Source organism: Diabrotica undecimpunctata, chromosome 4 (assembly GCF_040954645.1).
Source record: "Diabrotica undecimpunctata isolate CICGRU chromosome 4, icDiaUnde3, whole genome shotgun sequence".
NCBI classification, from domain to species: domain Eukaryota; kingdom Metazoa; phylum Arthropoda; class Insecta; order Coleoptera; family Chrysomelidae; genus Diabrotica; species Diabrotica undecimpunctata.
This window is the reverse complement of record NC_092806.1, coordinates 117,932,923-117,955,077: the sequence shown is the minus strand read 5'-3', so window position 1 is coordinate 117,955,077 and position 22,155 is coordinate 117,932,923. Positions and strand designations below refer to the sequence as shown.

At 32.9% G+C, this 22,155-nt stretch overlaps 1 protein-coding gene across 1 annotated transcript in view; it reads right to left on the bottom strand.

Moving 5' to 3' along the window:
- The window catches only part of LOC140439913 (intraflagellar transport protein 46 homolog), a 28,509-nt gene extending 6,779 nt beyond the window's left edge, over positions 1–21,730 (bottom strand). The window contains exons 1-4 of the mRNA XM_072530083.1: positions 21,618–21,730; positions 21,394–21,561; positions 13,216–13,490; positions 8,245–8,509 (exon numbers count right to left, since the gene is read on the bottom strand). Coding sequence (XP_072386184.1) covers positions 8,245–8,509; positions 13,216–13,490; positions 21,394–21,561; positions 21,618–21,644 — 735 coding nt within the window. The 5' untranslated portion in view covers positions 21,645–21,730. The remainder of the gene's footprint in view (positions 1–8,244; positions 8,510–13,215; positions 13,491–21,393; positions 21,562–21,617) is intronic.
- Between the last annotated feature and the right edge of the window lie 425 nt (positions 21,731–22,155).

Here is a 22,155-nt window from a genome sequence, read left to right as displayed (position 1 = left end):
TTCCAGGACAAAACGTGACAAAACTATAAGCCGCTGTCTTTTATTAGTTACTATATCAAGAATTTGAATGCCAAGTGATTATAAAACAAAATTAAATATTTGCATTTTCATGCTATCTGTAAGTTTGAATATAAAAATATATAGTTAACACCAAATTTTCAAATTATATGCACTTTATGCTCACTTTTATAAAAATATGCAAAATTGGACATTTTTGCATTTTTTATGCATTATATGCAAAATATGCAATTTGCATATTTGCCTAAGTCTAGTGATAAGGTAAATACGTGACTCTGTTTTCTTTAATTTTGACTATGATGATAAGTCTTTCCAGATAAGAAAATCGGAAACTCCCATTTCTTTCACCACCACACGATTCAAATTACACGTTTTAACGGCCTCGACGAAATTATGATAATCATAAACTTTCTTCTTTTTCTTTAATGATAGTTCCACTCGGTGATGGAAACTATTAGCGGTGTTGCTCTATTCCTTAAAAAAACCTCGCATATCGTTTTATACTACGTTAAAAACCCGTATCTGCTGAGCATATACCAGGTTTTTACTACGAAGCGTTGAATGCCAGGTTTATTTACTAAGCATAATAGTCATTTTTGGCGTTTACGGGGAAACTATTTTCTGTCATAAAATATTTAGAAATGTAAAATACGGGTTTTTCTCTATGTGAATATGTTATATAAATCATAATTATTCATATGGTGCAAATATCCCAAATTTTTCAAATTTTGGAGATACGGGGTTCTTTCTTAGTAGGGCAGTATAAGCGTCTATATTCTTTGGTCATGGTATAATGAATACACAAGGTATGATATTGCGCATGACATTTTGACAGCTGGCCCAGGAGAGTGACGTAGTTAAGATCGCCTGAACCACCTCGAACCCATTATTACAGCTTAACGTACACATTAATTTTGAAATTATGGTTAAAAAATGATCTAATTTTTTTTAAATGTTTTGTTTTGGTTATAATTGAATAAAAAATATATTTTCAGTAGCGTAAAACCTTTACTTATCCTAGAGATCCAGGCGAAATATTTATTTTTGTTTTCATACATATACTAATAATATAAGTACTCTTTTTGTATGTAAATCCCTTGAAATTTAAAAATTTTCTGCAGAGGAAATACTGTGAATAGGTAAATAGTAGTAGATTTGCTTATTCTGATTCACTGTCACTCACTTCCAAGCAGTTTTACTGAAATAAAAACAAAATAGAGTACAATAAAGAAAAATCTGTTTTACAATTCAATATGGTATTTTAGATGAGTTATAATGAAATTTAGTAAAATAAAAAATATACGTTACTATAACCTACCGATTATTATATGCAAAATTTACTTATCAAACAATATAATAATATGAAAATAAGACACAAATTAGTTCAAACGCAAAACACAGACTTCAGACGACTTTACACCGGCAAGACAGAAAGCTTGTATAAAAACAAAAGTTCAACAATAATATCCGTTATCAATGGTGTCTATTGCAAATTGCAAGTTATGAGATAATAAATATATTTTAAAGTAACTCAATACTGACTGAGTCATCTATTTTATAATAGAAAAATAATTTAGACATATGCTTACATATGTGTCTTTATACAAATGGTGTTTAGTTACTGTTTATTTATACTGTATAGTATTTTTTTTTTTTGTAAAACTGAAAGTTCTTATTTGCCATTGTATATCTGGTTTTGTACCTTTTTCAAAGTACGCTGTGCAATTGCTTGTTGCAATAGTGACAATGAAGATAAAATCTTTAGGTTTCATACATTTCCTAAAGATAGTGTGACCAGAAAACTGTGGATTATGTCTTGTTGTAGATAGGATAATTTTAATTGTAATACTGCAAGAATTTGGTATACACATTTTAAAACTGAAGATTACCAAAGAAATCTACAACAGGAACTTTTAAATTACGTTTCTAAAAAGGGTCTAAAACTCAAACCTGAGGCAGTACCTAGTCTTTATTTGCCTAAATTAACATCGGCTACCCTTTTAACCAACAGAAACGCGTACAAGGAGGCGAACACAGAGAGTCCAAAAAGTATGTTGAGCAGCTTCTTACTACTTCTAGGTCAACGACGTAAGTCTAAATCTTTATTTTTATTAATTATTAGTCATGAAACCTTAAATGGTTTTTTCATATCGATTTGTTAAGTGAGAAACTAGCCTCAGCCTGCTATGGAATTTGCAATAAGAACTGTTTCGGAGGTAATCAATTTAGCATCTTCCAAAATAACATATTTTTCTTTGTTAAATCATGTTATCATTATTAAAATATACAATGTTATCATTATTATAAACAATTCCAAGATAATTTTATGTGTGAATATTACAAAAGATATCATTTTAAATGTTGTGCAATATTGTGTGACCTTACTACACTCATATTCGATGGCCAGCTAGCTCATTCGATATAAATAAAGTTGACTTTCTCATTATTTATTTTGATTTTGTGTTTAGTTCAGTAGGTATATATACTTACAAATTTTGTGTACCTTCATTACCACTTTTCTGTATCTTTTTAAACATCTGAAATACCGAACTCTGGAGTATAAGTTAATTAACCTGTATCTACGTGTAATAAAAGATAATTAAAACTTGTTTTATAAAGGATAAATATTATAATAACATAATTTTATCATCTCTTTATAATTACTATAATTAAATTAGCCAAATTATATAAAAAAAAAAACTTAAAATTAAAAGTCTTTCCTATACAACTACATTCAAATGTTGCGGGAATAAGCGTTCTTGACAACGTCATGCGCGAAAGCGAACCGATTTTGGAACATTATGTATCATACCTTGTGTATTCATTCATTGTACCATGCGGTATACGTGACTTAATTCATCCTTTTACATGAACATGATACGGTCATTCGTCATCGTCAATCAGTCGCACGAAGGTACCTTGTTGGGTTGTTTGGTATATTTTTTATTTACACTTTGCGGCTGTTTAAAGTAGATGATGAATATGAATATGATATCAGAAAATTGATAGTGGAATATTAATAACATTGGTTGAAGCGAGACCCGTTCTTTGGGACAAAACAATAAAAATATATAAGGATAGAAACTTGACGAGAAATGCTTGGAATGATGTGTGTAGTGCACTTTACAGTGAATTTGAGGACCTAGGTGATAATGAAAAAAACGCATTTGGTAAGTACAGCAAAATTATTTATATTTCTGATAACAACAATTAAAATTCTATATTATAATAAATTTTATTTTACATAGTTGCAATTAACGTTGAATATACAGGGTGTTCCATAATATGTGTGAATATTGTGCTTAGTGTTCGAAAGTCAAACGAATATTCACAAAACATTGTCTCTTTATTGAGTTACAGGTTCAATGTTAAAAAATAAACACAATTCTTGTTTTTCAGTTCATAACCTTTTTTAAATATAAACCTAAATATTAAAAATTACACACAAAAGCGAAACACCCTGTAAATGCTATAGTCTATAATATGGCCGACTAAAGGTAATATTGTAGTAATATGTAGGTTTTAGATAAATTATATTTTACCCATTTGCCAATGAAGGCTTCCAACGCTTGACATAAAATACTGGCACATAATGTGTCGTACGTTGTTAGCTGCCAGACCTCCTCGTGTTGTAGGATCGGTAGGAATGTCTTCAAGTCCAACGATCGATGTATTACCTTCAACCAAGTATCCGTCTCTGTCCCTAACGTAGTTATGCAATACTGTAGATGCTTTTATTACATCAGTTGCAAACTCTGGTTGAACATTCAGTGGTCGATGGAATACTCGCCATTTATTATTAAGTATTCTGAAAGCACATTCAACATATCTTCTGGCTCGGGACTACCGGTAGTTGTACACTTTCTTCTCAACCGTTTATTTCCACCTTTTTTTAGGTGAAGAAGTAATTCGACGATGGACTCACATTAGAGATTCCTTTGCTAAATCGTTAAAAAAGACAAAAGAAGGTAAGTCAACCGGTTCTTCAGCAAAGAGACAACGGACATATGTATACCACGATTCACTACTATTTTTAAAGAAACTGTATATGGAAAGAGAGACTTCTGACATTTTCACTGGCGATGACAATGGAGGAGGTATTGAAATTGAAGAAGTTGAACTAACGGAAAGACAAAATATTCAACTAAAGCTAACACTTCAATTTTTAAAAAACCGACGGCAACCAGGCAGCGCAAACAAGTGGATTAAGTAGAGTTAAAAATTTGAAAGCCCCTGAAAAACCTGACCCGAACATGGCATTTTTTCAAAGTTTGCTCCCCCATTTGAGCAAGTTTAGTGGAGAAGAAATACTTGAGTTCCAGATGGCGGTTTTTCAAACCATATCAAATATAAACAACAAAAAAAGGATCACTGGCCATCCTCTACAATCCAATGTAGACACTAACTACTAGCGTTCCCATCCCAGTTACTCTTTCTATTCACAACCATCCTTTCACAGCCATTCCTTTTCACAACATCAAGTCCAACAATATTTTCAACCAACAAACACTATACCTCAACCGTATAATCAACACAGAAACTAACATTAATTTTCTCCATTTCCACCAGTACCATCTAGCACCCTTACAACGAATCAGTCCCTTACGAACACCCCCTCACAACATGTACCACTCACTCATTGCTCGACATCCTCTCAGCAACATTCACACACTTCTTTAGATTCAGATAACGATTATCATGCAAGTTCACAGTGTTTTGGATCTAAAGCTGAAGCAACAAGCTCACCGATGTCAACGCCTTCGTCCCCATATAGTGTTGATTTTTCAAAATAAATAAACAAATAATTAGTCTTTCATATATTTTTATATTATTATGTTTATGTTGCATATTATAGTTTATATCCCCTACATGTGAGATGACCTTCCGCTTAAATCGCTTGTGGAAGACTGTCCAATTAGTTGTATGGCACGTAGAGTTGATCTGTTGAATCCACCTATTGTTGACGTTCATATCATCCAATTCAGGCCAAAAAAAGTTGGTCATCGTCAAACTATAGAGCTCGCCGTTGACGGTGATAGGCTGGCCAACGTCGTTATAAACAAAATATGAATAAGTGATGCCACTAGTCCAAAATCCACACTAAACAGTGACTTTTTCTAGATGCATTCTACGTTTCTGGATCTCATTTGGATTGATATTGTCCTAAATTCTACAATTCTGTTTGTTGACGTACACTGTCATCCAAAAGTGGGCCTCATCGCTGAAGATGATTTTTCGATGAAAATTGGGGTCAGTTTCGATTCCTTCCAGGACAGATTCAGCGAATACCTTCAGAGTAATTTTGTTCTGGTTTAGGTCAAGGTACGATGTAAAATTCTCCAAGTTTTGGTTTGTGAAAAGCCGAGTTCTTGTGGCGGAGATCCACCAGACTGCGCTTAGTCCTCTAGGTAGGATGATCATGGAGACCATTAAATGGGCGGGCAACGCACTCAGAATATTGCCCAAACAGAACACCCATTTTAATAAAACAAAATTATCATTTGAATGTGTTGTTGTGCACTATATAAATTTATGGTGATTTTGCAAAACAGACTAAATAAATGACAGCCAATTTGATAGATAGAGCTGCAACAACATGGCCGCTAACTGTCAAAGTTCCGAAGTCTCTATTGAAGAACCTACATAAACGTAAAATTTTGAAAATACAAAACATTAGAAAATATTCACCAGAAAAAGCATACTGGACACTACGATTTGAAGAGAGAAATGTTTACTAAAAAAATTACTAAAAAAATTAATATCAAACTTACCTAGTTGCTGGGTTAATCAGCCACGAATTTAGGGCACCGAGCTTTCTACTTCCTTTCTGAAGTTTTTAACGAGGTTTACAAGTCTTAGTCTGCTGAACCGACGGATTACTTCACTACATAGTATACTGTTCACTGCACTTTTGGGGCCCGTGTTGGATTTTACAACATTAAAGAACGCTTGCCGGAAATCTATGAAGAGATTATGGATATGGATAGTTCTATTGAATTCTCATCCTTTTTCAAGCAACTGTCTTAGAGTAAAGATCTGATTTATGGTCGATCTATGTTTTCTGAAGCCGGCTTGGTATTCCCCCATGAAATTTTCTACAAACGGTGTCAGCCTACTTAATAGGATGTTCGATAAGATTTTATATGCCGTATTAAGTAGGGAGATGCCTCTATAATTAGAGCACTTGGTTTTGTCTCCCTTTTTATGGATGGGGATTATTACACTTTCGTGCCATTTTGTTGGTATTTTCTCTTCGTTCCATATAAGTGTTATTAGTTTGTGTATTTGTCTATGTAGAGTTTCTCCTCCGTACTTAAGGAATTCAGCGAGTATATTGTCAGAGCCTGGAGCTTCTCTGTTCTTCAATTTGTTAATTGCTTGCAATGTTTCATCTATTTTGGGGTCCTCTACCGATAGGTCCACCCCAAAATTATATTTTCTCCATGTTCTTCCTCTTCATGTATGTTTAGTAAAGTCTTGAAATATTCTTGCCACGTTTGGAGCAGCTCTATTTCATTTATCATTAATTCATCATTTTTCTGAGTACTGTTCTGAGTTTCTGATCCTTGTTGAAGCATAATGTTTCGCTTTATCTGTCTGTTGTGTAGTTTTTCTTGACATTGTCTATCAAACCATTTCCTTGTTCTCTTCCTGCTTTTTCCTATTATTAGTTCTGCTGACTCCGTAATTGATTTTTTCATTTGTTGCTACAGCCTTTCGACATCATTGCTCTGCTCTGGATTTAGATGCTGTTTAATTTCTTGTTTGTAATTTTCTCTGGTTTCCTCATTTTGCATTTTCTCGATGTTCCACTGTCCCAATGCTTCGTTGGCCTTAAATTTCTCTGAAGATATTCTCAACTTGATTTTTGCTCTTACTAGGTGATGGTCTGTATCTCCATCTGCTCCCCTGAGGCTTCTTACATCCAGCACATTACTTCCATGTCTAGCATCGATAATTACGTGGTCAATTTGGTTCCGCGTGGAGTGGTCATTAGACACCCATGTCTGTGTATGAAAGTTTTTATGTTGGAACATAGTAGACTTTACAAGTATATTGTTAGCTGATGCTAGCTCTACGAGCCTTTGTCCATTGTCGTTTGAGATATCGTGGAGGCTGTGTTGTCCTATTGTCGGTTTTAGATTAGGTTCTTTGCCAATTTTGCGTTGAAGTCTCCACCGATTATCTGCATGTCTTGTTTGGGGATTTTCTCAAGCGTTCTTTCGAGTTGTTCATAGAAGTAATCTTTAATATGTTCGTCTTTATCTTCTGTCGGAGAATGTGCGGATATAATTGAGATATTGTACCATTTTCTTTTCAGTCTAATATAACAAAGTCTTTCACTAATGGGCGTGAAACTTACAATACTGTTCAGGTATTCTTCTTGTACTACGAAACCTGTGCCGAATTCGTATTTTCCTGTCTGGCTTCCACTGTAGAAAATGACCGCCTTGTTTATTTTTATGTTTCCCGTGTCTAGCCATTTTAGTTCTTGAATTGCCGTAATGTCCTTTCCCACTATTTCTAACTGTTTTATTGCATGTATAGATGCTCCCGTCCGGTACTATATTAGAACATTCCATGTTCCAACATTCAAAGTCCGTTTCCATTGCGGCTGTCGTTTTTTATATGTATCTGTTCGATTCCGAGGCAAACTTGCAGTTTTCATAACAAACTGTTTTTTATAAGGGCAGGTTGTTGGCCTTCCGCTTAACCCTCCTAGTTTATCCGGGCTTGGAACCAGCAAGAAAGACTTTTAGGCTAGTCGTTGAAACTTAGGATATTCAAAAAAGATGTGATCAAGATCACCCAGTTTAGTTTGATTTTATTACAGCGTACCACCATCCGCTAATATATTTTTTCTGTCTCTTGGCTTCCTTAGAGCAAACTCATGATAAGCTCTAACGAAATGAAACCTTTTCCATCCATAAAAATAAATATTTAAAATATTTACCGACAGACACTAGAGCGAAATCTACTATCCATGCACTATCATGGGGATTTATAATTTGTATCCATGCCATGCCAATTAGTCTAGGCAGAAATCCCTTCCTGAAAATAGTTTCCTAATACTTCATACTAGAGTAAAATGTAAAATAAAAATTAAATAGACAGTTTAGAAAAAATTAAATTTCAACAAAAACTCTCACTTCATAATTTTGTGTCCGTAATAAAAAGAAATTGAATATATTAAGAAATCATATACAAAATTAAATGTATAAATACCACATTCTCATCATTTTTTCTTCCAGCCTTTCCTGACGCAGCCTTAAGTTGCAGGTATAATACTGCAGGATCACTTTGGTTACTAGCCGGCTCATCCAAAACGGTTAATCCCAAGTGCTCGAATTTTTCTTTACAAGGCTCGTCATCAATGGTAGTTTCTGGGGGATAAATTTTTAAGAAAGCGTCAATGTCTCCAACAGCGGGTATAAATTCGGGAATGAACGGTTTAAATTTATAGCCGGGATTTATTTGCTGTGGAATGTACCTGTAACAAATATTTAAATTTTAGTTTGATTCTTCGTATTTTGAATGGTAAAGATGTGTTCATTTATAAGGTAAATGCATCAGTTGTTGGCCATGAGTGAGTTATTGGCCTTTAATATGTTTTGATTAAAATTAGGAAAATGTTGGTATTTTGTTAAATCTGACTACTTTTTTTAAGTTTGGCATCACGTATGCTAGAGTATGACACATCTAGTTTCAAGGTAACCACCATGTTTTAGCTAGTATTCGACGTTGATTGAGACACTATTCTGTGCCGTTAGTTTGCAAGCGAATTTTTGTTATTTATCTAGAGAAACTTATGTTAGCCGGTAAGTACTATATACCTACTGAAATTCTATTCCTACTTTATATTTTATGTTTATGTGAGAATAAAGTGTGTGTCCTGTCCAAAATTGCATAACGAATCCAGCACTATTTATTCAAATAACGTAAATTTTAAGGTGGCCAACTACTAATGCATGAAATTATCAATATATCAATTGACATACTATGTTAATGACTAGTGTTTTATGTTTGGCCAATAACTAATTATTATATATTTTTAGCAACTATGCCAAAACGATCTAAAACTGAAAACACTTATAAAAAAAGTATTCTAAAAATAATGTTTAAAAAGCGTTGGAGTTAATTCAAAATGGTATGAGTGAGCGAGAAGCTTCAAGAATTTTCAACATTTCCAGAGCTACCATAAGTTACCGTAAAATTGAAAAATTTCACAATAAGATAACGCATGGACCAGATCCATTTCTTTCGAAGAATAAAGAGGAACAACTTAATCTGGATTTTTCATTGTGAAAAGAGAGGATTTCCTGTTCGTGTTGACGACATTAAAGACTCCGTTAAAACATTTTTAGAGAGTAACCCTAGAGTGAATCCATTTGTTGAAAATAGACCAGGTAGAACATGGCTATCTGCATTTTTAAAGCGCAATCCCAACTTCAGAGGGAGTGACATCAGCAAGTTCAAACATTAACCAAAGAGACATTACCAAATGGTTTCACTACATAAAATCTTATCTAGAAAAAAAAGGAATTGAAGGCGTTCTTCAAGACCCAACAAGGTTCTTCAATGGAGACGAGACATGCTTTTATTTACCTATGTCCCAAAAATAAAGAGATTTTAGCTATGTAAGGTTCCAGAAATGTTAACCCAAAGGTTAACTTACCAGTTATTTTACCTCTTTTTTACCTCCGATGATAATTTATCCCCATAAGATTGCCTAATGATATACCAAGTGCTGTGCTGAATTCGTGGGGTATTGGTTTAACAGAAAATGGTTGTATAGATAACAAAAACTTTTACGAATACATTGGAAATACATTTAACCTTAATCATTACCCTATTAAATCAAAATAATATTACACGTCCGGTGATACTTTTTGTTGATGGGCATAGAACCCATTTAACTGTACAGACAAGTCAACTTTATAGAGGTTTGAAAATTATTTTGGTAGCTTTATATCCCAATGCCACGAGATTAATGTAACCAGCGCATGTGGCTGCGTTTAAGCCTCTAAAAACTTTTTGGAACAAAACTGTGCTTTAGTTTAGGAGAGACAACCCCCAAAAAGTGTTAACATGTCACCTCGGGGGAACAAATAAGGGTCTAACCACCTTCTGTTGTCTCCGGGTGCTCTGTAGAGGGCTTCGAATATACTATCGAGAGCTCCTCTACTTAAGTCCATTTTCGGGTTATGGTACATTAGGTTGTGGTCTTCCGATGGCTTGTCTTGAGAATGACAAGATATTTTCTTACATGACAAAGGATTGTCGAAATAAAAACACCAAGTTAAAGTTGAAAATAACTCTCAGCCACAGAGTAAGGAAAATAGAACAGGAGCAGAGCCCCGAGAGCACTAAGCTCTCGGAGACCCCGAGAGGGACTGACCTTTCTGACCTGAAAATCGCCAATATTTATATGCGCTGTTCGAGCGATAAATAGGGATTTCCAGGTCAAGAGCCAATGGGAAAATTCGAGGCGGGGCGATGCGCATCGAAATGTGTACTAGTCCACGGACTATCGCATTCGATGACAAACAAAAGTACAGTTTGCTTTAGTTTTAAAATCTACTATAGATATGTTAAATCTAAATGTTATCAGAAGTGGGTTTATGGAATGCGGTATATTGTCTTGAAATTCGTCTGCAATTGACTATTCAAAATATCTTGGGAAAGAATTTAAAACTGAAGGTAATCTGGGTGAGCACAAACATTTGCCAACACTTATTGATCCAAGTACAGCAATTTCTTATAAACAATTTTGTGAAATAGTTGGCAATGACAAAATTAAACAGCTATGTCGAAATAATTGTAAAACTCAATCTAATAATTACCAAATATTGAAATAAATCGTTTCAGCATTTGCAGAAAAGTTGGCAGTAGAAATTTCTCAAAACACGAACAAGAAAATGTTTTAGACGAAGAAGCAAAAGTTTTAGAAACAAGTGAAGTAATTTTCGAGATAAATGATATACCTGTAATAATAGATGATACTGAAATAATTGTAAACATACCTGAAATCGAGATGAAATGAATGATGAAATTTTCAACATACAAGGAATAGAAGACCATACAAATCAAGTTGAATCAAGTGTGTCCCACCCATACAAATCAAGTTGAATCAAGTGTGTTTAACCCAAAACGGTTAAAGAAGATCTATTCAAAAAAACCCGAAACACCATTTCTGAAAGTATACCTGTAAATACTACAAATAAATTATGACTTACCTAGTATGCAAGAAGCAAACTCAAAAGCTTCCTTTTGTTCTAACTTCATCAGATAAGAAATATAGAAAAAGAAAAAATGGAAAAAAATTAGACGAGGAGCCTAAAAAGAACAGAGAAAACTCGAAAGAAAGAAAAAACGCATTATTAATGCATTTTCTCTGTATAAGGCTAATAATATCACTGCATCACTCCCAAGAAGCACTTTTCTTCAGGACATTTCATTTGAGTTAATAAAACGACTGATGTTAAGGCGACTAGACAACACTCATACATTAACAGAAATAAAAGAAAAAATTAAATTTCTCTTAAAAATAAATAAGGAAACTGCTAAAGAAGTTTCGAGGACTCGATCTTCGGTCCTTGGGCGTTGTCATATTTGTGGACGAATAAGGAATAAAGAGCACAAGAAAATGGTGCAGTAGCTGTGATCAGTGGACTTGCCCAAGACATTTAAAGCAAATATGTGTACATTGTGCTGAGATAAAACAGAACATGCAGTCTAAATCAGATTAAGATGTTATATTGAAAATATTATAGAACCTAGTTTGGTTTGTAACGTTTGGATATAGGTAACTTTGATTTATAGTATTTGTTTTTTAACTTTCATTGTTTTTTTAATGTTTTTAATTTAATGTACATTCTACTTATAAAATAAAGCCAATTATAGATTGCAGTGCTATTATTAAAACCTCATTAAAACAGTAACACTATTTTCAAAGAATATTGCTTTTCCAGAGCTCCAGTACGTATGGATTACTAATGTAATCCACGCGAGTAGTCACGTAAGAAAATAGAGAGCGTGTACTGGACGGTTAATATATTAATATCTCTAGAAATCATCAAATTTTAATTTTCTTTGTCTTACCGTTAAAAGTATATGTTAGCATACTGACCTATACCTTGCAAGACAGCTTCATTGGTAATATGATGTGTCTACGATCTTCGTAACATTCTACGGTAGCGCCACCTTTCGCAAATCTGACAGGTCAAAAAAGTTGAAAACATAGCACATGATCATTTGCAATCTAATATGTATATTAAGCCGCAAGTTACACACTGTATTCTTCATTTTGTTAAATATACTTCTGGATTTTTCGATTACAATATGGATTTCACCGAGTGACCCCAATTTCCTTCAAGTTGCAGATATGTGAACTTATGAACTCTTGCTAATACCCCATTCCTTAAACAGATTTTTTAGCTAATAGTACGATTTTTGCTAATGGTCGTTATCTTGGTTTTGCCGACGACGATAAGACGCAAACTACAAGTTAAACCTGCTTATATTCGCCGACGATATCGTGATTATAGCGAGCATATTCGAGGAATTACAAATTATGATGGACCACAGACAGCTCCTAATACGTCGGTCTAAAGATGAATATGACAAAAACAAAACAATGACAAATCAATGACAAAAGAGCAATGTTAGATATACGACTGTCAAATAAACGACTGTCAGATAAAAAGAGAAATTACTGGGTAAGATCAAAAACAAAAGTCGAACAAAAATTGCTAAACTCAAATGGAGCTTCGCAGGTAACACTGCTAGATAAAAAGACCAACGTTGGAACGCCACAATACAACATTGGAGAACTTACAAAGTTAGACAACCAAGAGGAAGACCACAGAGGAGATGGATAACATAAAAAAAACTAGCCGGAAAAAATTGAAAGTATGCTGCTCAGGATAGAGATCAATGGAATGAGTTGGGAGAGGTCTATGTTTAAAAATGGACGATAAAAGTCCGTCTGGACTGTCGGCAAGTAAGACGGTGTCGTCAGCTTTTCTAAAATTATTTATGGAAATCTCCTCCAAAGCTTCTCAAAAGAGTTGCTAATTTTCCAGTTTGACTTTACTTTTTTGTTTTTGATATAAGTTAGCTATGATTCTGAGATCATGATTTTGTATTCCCGGTATTTTTTGGATTTATTATCTAGGTACATTATACATTGCTTACCTGGATATATATTGAAATATTTCTTTAATTTCATCATTTACTTCTAAATGTTCGTACATTTTCGGATCATATTCTCCTGGTATGGTCATATTATCCTTATGGTCGTTTTCACTATCATCACTGTCACTAAGTAAATGACTTATTTTTGGTTCCGCTAATGTTCTTCTCTTTAATACTGCTGTCTGACGTCCAGAAATATTCCCAAGGCTTGGTAGATCAAGATTTTTTGCAAAATTATCTTGTGTCAACGGTTCCATTTCTTCTTGACTTGGGCTCTAAAATATACTAAAATTTATTACACTATACCAAAGAATAAAAAATATCGTTAGAAGATTTGTATCAAAATTTTATATGATAATTTGATAACCGGAAGAAGAAGAAGGGGGCGACCTAAACTCAGATATCTGGACGATGTACAGGAAGATCTGAGGAAGATTGGAGTGAGGGGCTGGAGAAGACAGACACTCGATAGGGAAGGATGGAAGAATGTTTTGAAGCAGGCCAAGGCTCACGAAGGGCTGTAGCGCCAACTGATGAATTTGGTAACAGCTTAAATGGCAGGTTCAGATATTTATTCCTTTAAAAAGAGGTTGGGTATCAATTAAAATGTTTCGATTTCAAACTTGTGGTGGTTTTATACTATACTCCTAGCATAGTCGAAAAGCTTTATTTTTAATGGACTGTTTATTTTCAAAAGCTCCTAAACAACATGATCTCAATGAATTATATTATGTAGGGTAAGTTGTGGCTATTAAAGAGTAAAATTTTAAAATTATACAGTGTGGAAACCAATTATTGAATAAACTTGTCTGTGTTCTTATTTTAGAAAATTATAGAAAACGCTGGGATACTTCAACTTTTAAATTAAAATCTATCACAATTTTCTAAAAAAGAACACAAACAATTTCCATAATCGCGCTTTATAATTTTAAAATATTACCCTACATTATTCATAAGAGACTCTACATGATATAGTTCGCTGACATCAGGTTGTTAAGTATCTTTTAAAAATATAAAAGATATAGGGTGTTCATTAAACATAAAGCTTAGGCTATGCTAGCTTAGGCTATGCTTAGACTATGCTAGGCCTGCGTGAATCACTATGTACATTTAAATTTGTTTAAAAATTTATACATATATATATATATATATATATATATATATATATATATATATATATATATATATATAGATATATATATATATATATATATATCTATATATATATATATATATATATATATATATATATATATATATATATATATATATATATATATATATAAGTCGACGGGTCTCAGCGTTTTTTATAACTTTTTAAAACAAAGCATAGCTGTTTTTCTGGTCTATCTCTTCTCTTTTTGAAGAGAACTGCAATTGTCTCCTCTGGATTTATGACTATTTTCCATTGCATACTCCATTCTTCTATTGCCTCTACTGTCTAGCGCCGTCTGTAGATTTATTACAGATATATCCAGGTTCCTGTGTTTTGCCGCTATTGCAATGACGTAAGCGTAAAGGCTGAGTAGTGTTCCGGGTATTATTCGAACCTTTGCTGTGTATATGCTATACAGAAGGGGTGAAAAGATAGCCTCCTGGGGTACATCAGCTTCCAAGGTTCCGTGTTCAAACAGTAATGAGTCTCTTAATTGCCCCACAGTATCCATATTCTATCATTTTGAATGTTAATCCCTTATGCTACATGCTTTCGAAGACCTTATTTACATCAGGAAGGCTAACCCTGTGTATTGATAGTAATTGAATCCATCTATTATGTACTCTGTTAGTATGAGTACTTGTAGTTCGCTGGAGTGTTGAGCTCTGAAACCAAATTGTATTTTAGAGATTATTCCTAGTCTACCTGTTCTTATTTGAAGTCTGGATTGGATGACTCTGCTATCTTGCTGACTGCTGGAATTATGCTAATCGGCCTGTAGTTTTTCAGAAATATGTTATTTTTTCATGCTTTAGTATATTGATTACATGGGCTTCTTTCCATCGGTTTGGGAAGACCTTGTATCTTAATATTATATTTGTTATACCTGCTAAATATACAATTGCTTTTGCTGGAAGATATTTCATAGCCCTGTTTGTTATTTCATCTTACCAATGGTTTTTCTTGGTGAACTTTTCCTGATTAGCTTACTTATTTCTCTAGGTGGTCACATGCCAGAATTAAGCGCTCTTATAATTTTATAAAAATTCGCTGACTGGTGTAGCGATAAAAAAAATGCAGAACATTTCTTCAGGTATGCTATCATGTAACATTCAAGACTTTTGAGATTGGCTTCTCAATTTTTTCTTCCATCCCGGTATCGTGGTCCTGTATATCTTTGAAATATCTTTCCAAACTAGCATCGTCATCGTCAGATTCAACTTCTGGCTCAGAATCAGAGAACTGTCGCGCGACGCTTTTCAAGATATGCTTGTTGATTTTCAAAACTTATATTTAAAAAATCTGTAAAAAAATAAGTTTATATCAATTAAATATACAGAAAACATAATCAGTAGATCCACTCCCAATTGTAAATTACATAAATATTTTTTATTTACCCCAGAAATAAAATAGTTTAAAATTGAATCTTACCTGACTCACGTTCCGCAATTCAATATAGCAGCAGAACTACATGCACTAGACAACTCTCACAACTGTACTGAATCACAGTATATTGCTTATAAAGAATTCTTTTTAAGCAATATACTGTGACTGAATAGAGTATTCCCTCCTGAAATCGACAAATAATTCGACAAGCGGACTCATAGTGCGCACGTTAACTCTGAAAGGTTAAACAACAGCAACTTGCATGGAAAAATTCATATCAACTAATTCATTAAACTAGAGGTAATAATTACCCTAAAGAAATTATAAACCTTATCGTGGGGAAAACATATGAGGATCTGGCAGTACTCTAGAGCTCTATATGATAAAACAAAACTAAATAATGCCACTCAAGAACTTGAGTAGACAAACTAGAAAAAATAAAAACGAATCAATTATTGACTGTGTGAGATAGTTAACAAATGAAAGCAAAACTGATTATTTTCTCAGAATAGCACTAAGAGATTAAAATAACCGATCTTGCAAAATCCTTCGTTAGGAAATTTAGGTGCAAGTTAGGCAAAAAACAATCTACAGAAGGCTAATAGATTTGCGAAATATTTCGAAAAAATATTCCTAATTAACTAAAAATAAATCAAACTTGACTGGGAAAATGTCGCTTCGAAAGAAGATAAAATTAAAACAAGTCACATCAATCCGATGAAAGCACCTGTGTTTAATTTAGTTCTTAATACAACTCCCTAGAAAAGCCATAGTAAAGCTGATACATCTTATCAATGCCTCGTTCAGATTGAGATATATTCCCAATATATGAAAATTAGTCGAGGTCATATTGATTGTAGGCCTAGAAAACAACCAAATACAAAATTATCATACAGGCCGATTTTTTCACTATCTGTAATTTCGAAGCTATATGAAAAGTTATCGCTGAAAAGAATAAAACCTCTCATAAAAGCTAAAGATCTAATTCCACCACATCAATTTGGATTTCGAGAGTCACTAAACTATAGATTCAAGTCCATATAATAACATATACAACTGAGAGGTCTCTAGAAGATAAGAAAGCTTTTTGCCGTTGTGCCATCTTTCTTGAATTGTTACACAAGCGTTTGATAAAGTATGGCACGAAGATATTAAATACAAATTAAGCAAGATTTTGACAACAAAATATACAGAATTATTGAAATCATACTTTGGACTTCATATTTCGGATAGTGTTTGAGGTTAAGCAAGAAAAGGCCTACTAGGGACTAAAATAAATCAATGCAGGCGTACCATAAGGTAGCGTATTAGGACCAGTCCTGTATCCATTACAAACTAGTGATATCCCTGAATTAAATCAGTGTTAGCTCTAAGTGAAGATCATGAAGACGCAACAAGAAAACTGGAAACTTCTGTTAACAAACTTAACAACTGCGCTAAATGCTGGCGAATTAAATTAAAGAAAACTAAGTGAGTGCATATTAATTTTACAAATAAGAAAAATCAATACTGTCCTGTATTTACTCAGATACCATATGCCGATACTGCAAAATATTTGGATATTACGTTAGAAGCTAGGCTACGATAGAGGGCCTAAGTTAACCTTTCAGCGCGCGCGCATATATAAATTTTATGAAAATTTAATAAAATAACGTATGCCACTGTTATTTGAAATTTAGTTGCTGCCTGACACCGTTCTATTTCTGAATTGTTCCGTTAGGTACTACGTGGCAGTTAAATTTTGTTGGTTGGATATTAAATTTACTTAGTTGTTGTCAGAGACTTGAAGCAAGAGGAGCGGTCTTCATAAATTTTATAGCGTGCGAGTTTTCAAGTAATTATTTATGTAAGTATTATAATCATAGACAATGTTATTTTGATTATTTGCATTCTGTATCAGATAAACCGCAAAAATATCTAAACGTCCTTGGTTAACAGAGGAGATTGCTTATTAGCTGAGCATTTATGAGATGAAAATGAAAACGAATCAAATCACGCTGTGTCTAGTGATAGTGATTTATCTGAAGAGTATATAGAAGAAGAAGATGTAGACAGTTGTTCTGAAGAGGGTTTATCCGATGAAGAATCCGTAACAGCTTCACTTTCGGACTATTATGTAGCAAAAGATAAAACTACCAAATAGTACAAAATGAGAACGGAAACTTCATCTAAGACAAAAAAAAATTAACATTGAAAAAAAGCAGCCTGGTTTCACTCATAGAGCCCTAAATATCAATAATGAGCAAGAAACTTTTTTGAAAATAATAGATACTAACATGATCGACAATATTATATGTTGCAATAATAGATATATTGCGGGAATAAGATTACGTCAAGTATATTCTAGAGAACGAGCCTGAAGAGATGTAAACAGAAACGAGTTTATGGCATATTACGGGTTGTTGATTTTGATTGGTATAAAAAAATTGCGTTTTGCAACTGTCAGCGAAATTTGGGCAACCGACGGAACAAGAATTGAGATAACAAGGACTTTTATGAGTTGCAACCAATTTTTGTTTATAACAAATTGCTTTAGATTTGATGATCACACAACCAGATTTAAGCGCCCCAAAATTGACAAATTGTTTGCAATCCGTGGTTTTTTTATGCATTTGTGACCAATATTCAAACATCCTTCAAACTTGATACATGCGTTACAATATACGAAATGCTTCACCCTTTTCAAGGTCGTTTCAGTTGGGTGCAATATATACCAAGCAAACCACCAAATTACAGCATAAAAATGTATGCTTTATCTGATGCAAAGACATGCTATACTTCAAGTTTAGAAATATACTGCGGCAAACAGCCCGATGGTCCGTACGTTACAATCAACTCACCAACTGACATTGTAAAGAGAGTTGTTTCTTCGATAGAAAATTGTAATCGAAATCTTACCACTGAAAAAAAATTAAGTAGAAATTCCTGCAGAATTTTTAACTAACAAAGAAAAAGTTACTAATAGTTGTCTTTTTGGGTTCCAAAAAGACATGATGGTCGTGTCTTTTGTGCCTTGCAAAAACAAAGCTATAATCCTACTTTTAACTTTACACGATGATAACGAAATTCATCCAGATGCTCAAAAACCACAAGTAAATATGGATTATAATGCAACTAAGAGGGTGTTGATACGATGGACAAAATGTGTGGAACATATTCAGCTTCTCGCATCTCCAGGAGATGGCCTTGTGTTATATGTTACAGTTGATTAAACATAAGTGAAATAAATGCCCAAGTTTTATATAGATTTTCGTATCCTGATAATTATTCAAAAGATCGAAGAATTTTTTTGAAAAATTTGTCTCTGAGTCTAATGAAAGATGTTTCAAGGGATCATCTAACCAATTTACCCTCAGATGTAGCATTTTTTAAAATCAGATATGGACAAACTGTAAATGAACACGAAGAAACAATTCGTTTTCCAAAACGTGGAGTTTGTCGTTGTTGTAACGCAGAAATAAAAAGGACAACGGCATCCATGAAATGCGCTAAATGCAATTGTCGTTGTTGTAACGCGGAAATAAAAAGGACAACGGCATCCATGAAATGCGTTAAATGCAATTCGTTCACTTGCAAAAAACATTCACTTACTACAATTATGTGTAACTACTGTAATACAAACAGTAAGGCTGATATATTTTAACTGTATATTTATTTATTGGTTTACCTACAATAAAAAGTAAAAAGTGTAATTTCTATTCAACAATAATGAGATAACTGACATTTATCCAAAATAAATTTTGGATTTGATGATACCTCCTTACAGTTTTTCAAATTTTATTCGGTAAATCGTTATCAAAAGGTCATATTCGATAATAATTCATCAGAATTTGCATCTGTCAATTCAGGGGTGCCTCAAGGTTTTGTTCTTGGTCCTCTTCTTGTTTCTATATATATTTCCGACCTGTATAAATCTTTAAATAATCTGAATTGCACTCTTTTGCAGATGACACACAACTGTATTTCTCTTTTGAACTTAACTCTGTAAATCAAGCGTCACAAAATTAAATCAGGATTTGGAATCTATTTGTACTTATTTCACTAGACATAATCTTAAACTAAATGCTAAAAAATGTAATTCTTTGTTATATTGTTCAAAAAATTATAAAGCCACTGTTTAGGATAACTTAAAACTAATTATAAAAAATGAACCTCTAAAAAATGTTAATAGTTGCAGAAACTTAGGAGTCATATATGACTGTACGCTACGTTTTCAAGAGCATGTCACCCTTTTAGTAAAAAAATGCTATTTAGTTATGCGTCAACTGTATAGAAGTAAAGGAATTTTAAACTTTAAATTGCGTAAGTTACTTTGTGAAACTATGGTAATGTCAATTCTTAATTATGGGCTCTTGGTATTTTATCCTGGCTTAGATCAAGTTACGAAATTAAGGTTGCAAAAAATTCAAAATAATTGTTGCAGATTTGTCTTTGGTATAAGAAAATATGATCGTGTATCATGCAAAATAAAAGAAGTTCAATAGTTAACCATAGATAATTTATACAAATATCACCTTGCCTCATTGATATATCGAATTATTTCGTCCTCAAATCCTATTTATTTAAGAAACAAATTAGTATTTCGTGGAGACGCTCATAATCTGGATCTGAGATATCCTCACAGTCTTATGCTGCCAAGATATAGACTAGCTATTTTCCAGCGATCGTTTACTTACAATGCTGTTTTAGTGTTTAATAGTTTAACAAAAAATTTTAAGAGGTAAATCTCTTGAGTTCATGAAGCGGCATTATAAGAAATTTTTACTACAATCGCAGTAACGTTATTATTATTATATAGTATTTTGTTGTTGTTATTGTTACCATTAAAATTTTTTTTTGTTTGTATTTATCATTCATATTATTTATCACATAACATCACAAATTATTTTCTTTATATTATTTTTCTAGTAGCCACATGACTATTTCTATCATTTCAATATTATATTATTATTTATGCCAATTTATAAATAATTTTTTTTCATTTTTTACTTATTTAAAACTAACTTTGTAAACTTGAGGTTAAGTGGAGTAGCTCTAGATAGACCTCATGTATCTCGTGTTTGTAAATTTTTACAGACTAAATAAAGGCAATTTATTATTATTATTATTATAAATAAAACATATGTCAAGCGCGCTTTGATGTAAAAAATATACGCGCGCGCTGAAAGGTTAAAAAAAGAAGCGAGAGGAGCTAAACATAAAGTACAAAAAAAGTATTGGCTATTTAAATGACAGTCCACCATATCAGTCTACATAAACTGCTTTTGTATAAACAGATGCTAAAATCTATATGGGCATAAGACATCCAATTGTGGGATTGTGCCAGTAAGAGTAATTTAGTTATCTCCAGCGATTCCAAAATAAACTGCTAAGGAGCATTGACAACTACAGAAACAGTAACCTCCATAGGTACCTAGAAGTAAATACTGCTAACAAGACCATTGAAAAATTTCCCAAGATTCACAAAAATCAACTTCTTCAACGCGTAAATGTTGAGGCCTTCCAACCCCTTGACAACGCGTATTTGGCTAGAAGACATAGACATAGATATTATTAACATGCATGTAATATCTTCCAAAGCCTCAAAAATAAAACATTAAAAATCAACAAAAATCTGTTTTGTATTTTTAACTTACCAAATCCAAATCTTTTAATTTCTGAAAGTCTTCAGAACGTTTCGGACTCATACTTTGCTCTTCAGATAAAGACAAATCCGAGTCATCGAGTTTATAAGCACTTTTAGAATCATCCTGTTCTTTTACCTTATTGCCATCAGAAGGAAACACTTCGTCATCGTCATCATCCTTAAATTGGTTTATAATATGAGAAAAAGATAGAAAATGTCACGGTGAATACTTACATCAATTATTGAAAATGACCTCTGCATATTGTTGTTTATTTTCTTTATTTAATTAATTTTTCTGTCAGTTGAAAAGTTTTTGTTTGTATTAATCGGTTGCTTAGCAACCATTGACTTGTAAATCGACGATATAGTCAGAATGATGGTTCCGAAAAAATTAAAATAAACTACAGTACAATGCGGATGACATCGTGGATTTATACAAAATAAAATATAGCTAAAATTATTTTAATAAAAACATTTTAAAAAACAAAACCGCTAGAATAAAAAATCTGGAACTGAAAATTTTAAAGAATTGTATTTTAAACCTAAATACATCATTAAAATAACTATTTTAGGCATTATTTTAAAAAGTATTTAAAGATACTTACATATGTTTTGAAAGGTAAATTAGTATTGTAGTATTTTTATTATTAATCTAATTTATTGTCTTTATTTATTATTAAAATGTTCTAACACTTAGTTTATTTAATCTTTATTTCCACTTATTCTAATTTATTACAGTCTTCTACACTTATTCTAATTCACTACAAACACA